This window comes from Nicotiana tomentosiformis, chromosome 5 (assembly GCF_000390325.3).
Source record: "Nicotiana tomentosiformis chromosome 5, ASM39032v3, whole genome shotgun sequence".
Classification (NCBI taxonomy): Eukaryota; Viridiplantae; Streptophyta; class Magnoliopsida; order Solanales; family Solanaceae; genus Nicotiana; species Nicotiana tomentosiformis.
In genome coordinates, this window is record NC_090816.1 from 36,649,647 (window position 1) to 36,656,972 (window position 7,326).

Here is a 7,326-nt window from a genome sequence, read left to right on the forward strand (position 1 = left end):
GTATTTCCCCCCCCAAAGTTTTATATATATATATATATATTTTTTATTTATTTATTTATTTATTTTACTTTACCGAGCCGCCCTATAGTCGGTCGGGTACGATACCTATTGTGCAACCATTGATTAGTTGGGTATGATGAGACATTATGTGAAGTATTTATCAAGCCCCTTATGTGGCTGGGTATGACCGAGTCCTCTACGAGATTGGGTACGAAATAATGTATCATGTGATATTACCGAGTCCTCTTGAGACCGGGTACGCCGAGTTCTGTTGAGACCGGGTACAACCGAGATCTTTTGAGGACGGGTACGACTGAGTCCTCTTGAGGTCGGGTACACCGAGTCATGTTGAGGCCGAGTACAACCGAGATCTCCTGAGGCCGGGTACGATGTGATGAAGATATAGGACTTTACCGAGTCCTCTTCGAGGCCGAGTACGATATAATATGATATGATATGCCCCAAAGAGTGGTTGAGCATGATATGAGATTATATGCCCCAAAGAGCGGTTGAATAATATTGTATTATATTATATATTTAATGCAAAGCCCCAATGAGTGGCTTTCTTCTTACAAAACTTGCATACATTCACAATTCAGGGTTACTGCAGTGCACGCCCCTGTGGCTTGTCTTCAGTGTTTAGGTTGAATTGTGTATTCATATCTCTTATGTTATGCTTTTGGTTTACAAACATTATCAGCCTTACATACTCGGTGCATCTTTCGCACTGACGCCCCTTTCTTCTGGGCACTATGTTCATGTCCATAAATACAGATAGACCCGGTGACGTCCCTCCCCAGTAGGGTGCACGTTTCAGCTGTTGGTTGTCGCACTCCACTTCTCCGGAGTAGCTGTACAGAAGTCGATAGGTACCGAAGCATATGTTTCTAATGTTTTGGGTATGGTGGGGCCCTGTCCCGACCACGTTATGTATTGTGGCACTCTCAGAGGCTTGCAAACTAGTGTCCAGTGTATGTAAATATGGTTATGACTCTGTTGGCAGCGATTATGTATATATAAGGTGTTAAAGTTTCTTCCACAGTCAGTTGTGAACATTTTTAAATTTTGGTATTATACTTGGAGCCCTTGTTAGTCCAGATTTCATGTTGAAAAGTCTAAGTATGGGCGTTGGTTCGCACGTACCTTCTTGCGTCGTGTGCCAGTCGCACCTCCCGATGTTGGGGTGTGACAACTAATTTGCTTATGGGCTGACATAAGTGGTAGTTTCTCAAAGACAAATAATATTTACGAGAGGTAGCCCAGCGTGAGCAATTTGTCCTACTTTTTTTGCTGAGTTCGGCATCCAAATAGTGTACTTTGAACTGCATTTCCGTCCAATGTAAAGCACAGATGATCCTATCAAGAAACTATTGATGTTGCTGGTTACTTAGAACCACCAAATTAACAGGTCAATTTACCCAATAGTCTGGCCGATGACATTTCTTCAAGAAGCAACACATCTTGATAAAACAACCAAGAGGTTCTTCATTCTCAAGACTCGAACATAAAGCTTTTGGTTAAAGGTAGAAGGATACCAACCATCCCACCGCGCCTTTGATGGGTGAACATTTCAAGTATGAATTATCAACAAACGTATTATTAAGGCTGAAAATGCACTTGGTATAATTAACTTTCCACTCTCAAGACCTACAATGTCAAGAAATGTCAATATAACAAATCACCAAACTGAGAAGCAATAAAGAAAATGCGAGGAAATTTAAGCGGAATTTACAAGGTCAAAGGAGGCATCTGTCACCATAAAGGGAACAAAAATCCATTTCATTTGCACTCAACACCAGCTTCTGCAGCACGACGAGGCTTGTTTTTCCGCCTATGCCTATTATGACGAAAACCATTGGATCGAGTAGACTCATCAGTGCTTGATTTAGTTCCATTACCATTTTCCTCTTCTGCTGAATCGTGTTTTTTCTTCAACCTCGTATTCCGTTTCCTCTTCTTTCCATTCTCCAATGCATTAGAACTTTTTATCTCTAAGTTTGGAATTCCAGTTTTTTCATCCTCGGCATCCTCCTCTTCTATTATTTCAGCTACTTCATCAATGTCATCTTTAAGCGACTTTTGTGGCCTTCCCCGTCTCTTCTGTGCAGGGATTTTCTCTTCCTCGTCGCTTCCTGGATCATCATGGTCACTCACAGTCAGTTTCTTCCCTTTCCCTCTACCTCGAACCATGGCTTAAGGACCTGTGACTTCAGTAAAGTTGCACTTGAAATACCTGCTAAACAAACGAAACCTTTAGCAGAGGCTAACCAAACGAACCAAGTAAGGTTCCTAATTGATAAATGGACCTTGGGCCTAACTCAACCCCAAAAGCTAGCTTATGAGGTGAGGATTGCCCGAGACCATATAAGGAAACCAAGGACTTCAAATCCCTCCGATATGGGACAACTCAACACTAATGAAAGGCCGAAAAAAAGACAATCATATGGTAGGACATTCAATTTATCTTCTTTTCCAGGTAATAGAACAAAATACTGCACAACACTTAAAGTCATGACACGTCATCAACCGTTAAGCAAATGCAATGTCTCATTTTTCTTTTATTTTTACAGATAATACATGGTAAGGGGAGGCAAGAAATCTTTCACTTTACGAAAGAGAAAGCAAAATTATGCAAACGAGGTGATCATGCTCTTGATTGTATCAAATGCTTACAGGAGGTTCTGACTTAGAGGACATAAATTGTGTAATAAGGCCAGAAATCATGGCATCCATTACCAAGGCAATTTCGGCTGAACTGAGCTTAAGTTTTGAGGAAGTTGCCAAGTGATTGATAAGTTATTCTAAATTGGACAAGAGAAAAATATACCACTGAACATTTAAGTTCATATAACAATTACAAGCTGGAAAGTTATCCTTCACCTGTTAGCTTCTTAGTGGAAAAACACAGTACATTTTTCTTTTAGAATTCTGGTCTATCAAAAACCAATTTTGAAGCAAAAAGCAAAATAAGATATGTCAAAATCTTACCTTAAACACTGATGCACACAGTGATGAAGTTTCTCAAACTTAAAGCAGAACCATCAGCAAATCTAAATTTGAACGCAGTCTGTGAAAAAGTCGAGGCCCTAAAATGTTTCTTTAGTACTCCTAACAGGGTCTAGAAGCTATATATGCCTCCTCCACGACCAGTCTGTGAGAATAGCTGAACGCCCTCTGAGTAAAAAAGACCAAAGTACAGTTACAATCAAGTAGGTGATCAGCAAATACAATTGCAGAGACTTTTGGGAGGAAACAAACCATTATTTGTGAAGAATTCACAAATCACCAGTATCATGCTGTAGCCAAATATATTTCATAATCAGTGGACAATTTATTTGTGAAATGTAGAAGCCCATAACACATACAGCTCAGAGCATCAAGTTGAGTACTATATGATGGAATCAAGTTCTCATTTCCTGATTCTTAAAATCTTCAGGAAAGAATGTGATGCCTTTAGTTATTTCAACTTTAGGACACAATCTAGCGTGACCAATAATGGTTATAGTACATTTGATTGTTCTTACCATCATCTACCTGGTTATAAAGCAAATGTTGCTTTATAGTCCTAGTTCTATTTCTGCATGTTATCCATCTCCTACAGCTAACTGGAACCATATCTTATGAAACTCAACATTTTCCTGTTCTCCCTCAGCAGCATAAATATCTGAAAATAACTATAAAACTCAGATTCTTCACCTCCATCCCTACTATATGCTTTGCCATCTTAACAACCACTGAAAGAAGCCCCAAAAATTTGAAACTGTAACTTCCATTGGCATATGTTTGATTGTATCTAAACCTCATCCATCCTCCAAACACGACACAAAGATCAACGACACAAGCAATCCTACCATAATGCTCTTTCCTCGATCTAAGACTCCTCCATGAATCAAAAGATCTTCAAACCTCTCCTGACTAAACCACCATGACTACATGCAGAAAGAAGAGAAATTTGACAGCACTCTTTCATACTCTTGAAAAGTTGGATTGCATATTCCATCCCCCCATGCTTCCCGAAAAATCCTTTCACTCCTACATTTAAAGCACATTAAGCACACTAGCAACAACCACAGTTACCAAAAATGCTCCACTCTGTAAATCAAACATGAATATTCCCACACAGAGCCAAAATACCCCACATTGAAAGAAGCCCGGTGAGACTAACTTCATGAGGCTTAACTCCAGCAGCTAGCATATCCTGAAATAAGGCTAAAGCTTCACGAGATCCTTGGCAACCACGAAATCATCGCATTCCAAGTAACCAAATCTGGAGTCAACCCCTCTTTACTAATTTCAAGAACAACAGCTTCACAATCTCCTTTCCTAGCGTATCCAGTGATCATCACAATCCATGTAAAATTGTTTGGCATTTTGCCTTCTAACCTTGTTTTTAGAAACAAAATTAAGTGATTCTTCAATTTTCCCACGTTAGAATATGCATATGTCACTCGTGCCGAGGATACAATATCTCTCTAAAAAATTCTGACAAGAACCAATTGGGCATCTCCATATTGCCATAATTATCATACATATCAGTCAAGGCACTTCCCACCAACTCATCTGATTCATATCCAATCCTATATATCATACTATGCCTCTTTATGCAGATCCAATGGACCAACATATGCTGAACAGCACAATTGGAAATGTGTACTTATCCATAACAGCTCTCAATTATTGAAGTATAAAAAATTAGCCAATAGTGTTCAGGGTACCAATGGAATGCTAAAGCTGATATGATCCAATCAAAAGCAAAAATATTCAGGTTTGGGAAGCCAATAATAGCTTGTACACGGGTACCAGTGGAATGCTAAAGTTGAAATGATCCAATCAAAAGCAAAAACATTGGAGTTTTTGGAAACAGAAATTCAGCAGAATATAGATCTCCATAACTTGCATACACACCAACGAGCTTTGACTCAGTGATAAATCGTTCATGTATATGCACGATTTTGACATTACTGCATGAATTTGCTTGATAAGGCCTTCATGCATTTTTGCAATAATAAGCTAAACCTATTTATAGACAAATTGATTGGAGATGTGAGGTAAAAGTTTATGCCAAACTTGAAATCCCAAATGGAAAACAGCCACATAATGTACAGATTTGAATATTCCACAAGATCAAATACTGTCTGAATCTGCATTTGCAAGACTGCAAGATAACAGTCAATGTCGAATATACATTTAACACCACGTTTTCGAATCCAATGAGCACATAATATAACAATGATCCTTTGTATAAGACCACAACTGAGACAGGTATAATAAATTTCCATCTCAATCCTTGATAAAAAGAGATAATTATAGTCAGTTAAATATACACTACCAAATCGTAAGAATGCCTTTTCAGCCTGGAGAGATCTATAGAGCAAGCGAGTGGAGGTATCCGTCCTATTAATTGAAGTGTTCTAAATCAAAACTGAAACAGGCAATACTGTCGCAGGCAAAAACCACTAGAACCTCAGTTTCTACACCTGGCATATACTTCTCCTTTTTGTATATTTGGACAACAACAACTAGAGCGTACCAATATATAGAGGATTGACATAGCCTACCCCAACTAGTTTGCACTTGAAGCATAGTAAATTGATTGCCGGATTAATTTTGTTAATACCATAACCACTGAAAGACATAAAATTTAAGCAAACTTACAGCACAGGTAGAACCAAATCAAGAAAACAGGAGGAAGTATAAATTCACCTGCTATACATCACATAGCCTAAATCTAACTTAGAATTGAACTAAGATCTAAATAACAAACCATGCAAATTTCAAATTAACAAACAAAATACCAGATCCAGAAGACTAAAGCAGAATTATTACCTTATCCCCCCCCCACCCCCCCCCACCCCCACCCCCCCCCCCACCCCCAAAAAAACAGCATATTTAAAGGTATATAAGCTGCTATCAAATTCAACAAATTTGCTAGAACCAAAAAGTATTTCAACACAGCCATACAACAACTACAACTCAATCCTAAAATAGATGGGGTCCACTATGCAATCCTCCAAATCAAAAGATTAACAAAGAGAACACTAGATCCAGAAGATTAAAGCAGTATTCAAACTACAAAGCAGCCATCAAATTCTGTACAAGTGGTAGAACTAAAAAGTGTATATAAAGCCAAAAGACAGTGGAAAAAAGTAATCTTGAACTCACCAAAAGACTCATTTGAAGAAACCAGTCAAACCCATTTGATGGCGTGTTCAAAAAAACCAAGAATAGCTTTGAACCAGCAAAATTAGAAGAAAAAAAATATGGTGACCCAGATCAAGAATAGTGAACCTGAATTCAGAGACTAGAAAAGCTAAAGATTGTATGTCACTGAGATAACAGAAGGACCCTCCATTGCCAAAAACAAAGATAAGAAACCCAAAGGTATGGAGAGAGAGAGAGAGAGAGAGAGAGAGAGAGAGAGAGAGTTTTCTCAACTGTTTGTGTAGTGCCTCAGCGGCGTGAGTATAACAGCAAAGAGTTTGGTTTCTATTCTGATCTGTTTTCTTGTTACTTAGGACTTGGAGTAGTAAGTATTTAGGTATTTTCCATCTTATTTTTTTTCTTATTTAATAATGATGGTGTTTAGAAAAACGACATTAATCCACAATTATCTACATTTCTCCGGAGATTGTATAACTCTGCTATCATTTTTTTAATAATAGTGGTGCTCAGATCAATCTTAAGCTATATACGCTGGTAATATAAAAATATTTAAAATTATTTATTAAGTAATTCTATTCATAACCGTAAATTGATAATTTCGCTAAAATATATTTAGCATTGGAATTTATTGAATGTTGTCGGGCATAATGGAGATTGAAATTTGCATCTCCTTTCTCATTATGTCCCCACATAATGGAGTTACTTGATAATTTTACCCTTTTAGTCAACAGCTTGGAGAGGATGAATTTTTTTGAAATATAGTACGGGTGGCTCCTTCATGGTTGCTTTGATGTATGAGGTTCTTATCAATTCTGACCAACTTCTGCTTAATAAAGTTTGGAAGTTATAGTTGGGGCAGCCTAAAAAAAATTAGAGTTCTCCCTTGGTTATTTGGTAAAGATAAAATTCTTGTAAATTTAGAAAGATATCGCCATCAAATTCATCTTACTCTAGAGAATACTTGTACGGCTTGTGGAGTAGAGAATGAAGCTGTATTGCATGTTATACGAGATTGTATTTATGCTCGTGTTGTTTAGGATCGCACTCTTGCTGCAGCATACAAGTCTCGCTTTTTGCTCTTGATCTCCATGGTTCAGTGGCGGCTCTAAGGCTTTGGGTAGTGAGGCCATTGCCTTAGGCCCCAATTTTTGAAGGCTCCAAATT

The 7,326-nt window shown here is 38.1% G+C and overlaps 1 protein-coding gene across 5 annotated transcripts; it reads right to left on the reverse strand.

Annotated features, from left to right (window-relative positions):
• Window positions 1-1,577: 1,577 nt before the first annotated feature.
• On the reverse strand, window positions 1,578-6,515 carry LOC104110528 (uncharacterized). 5 transcript variants are annotated; one of them, XM_009620047.4, is made up of 3 exons: window positions 6,163-6,515; window positions 2,989-3,174; window positions 1,578-2,233 (listed from the first exon to the last, which is right to left on the reverse strand). In XM_009620047.4, exon 3 carries the CDS (start codon window positions 2,188-2,190, stop codon window positions 1,780-1,782), a length of 411 nt encoding a protein of 136 aa, XP_009618342.1. In that variant the 5' UTR covers window positions 2,191-2,233; window positions 2,989-3,174; window positions 6,163-6,515; the 3' UTR covers window positions 1,578-1,779. The 5 variants fall into 5 exon arrangements, with proteins under 5 accessions (XP_009618342.1, XP_009618344.1, XP_033515681.1 ...); XM_009620049.4 differs by having other exon boundaries at window positions 1,578-2,236; window positions 6,163-6,455; XM_033659790.2 differs by lacking the exon at window positions 6,163-6,515 and adding an exon at window positions 3,259-5,016.
• Window positions 6,516-7,326: the final 811 nt, after the last annotated feature.

Excerpts from the sequence above, each read along its gene's own strand:
- LOC104110528 (XM_009620047.4), bottom strand. The coding sequence starts at position 2,190 with ATGGTTCGAGGTAGAGGGAAAGGGAAGAAACTGACTGTGAGTGACCAT.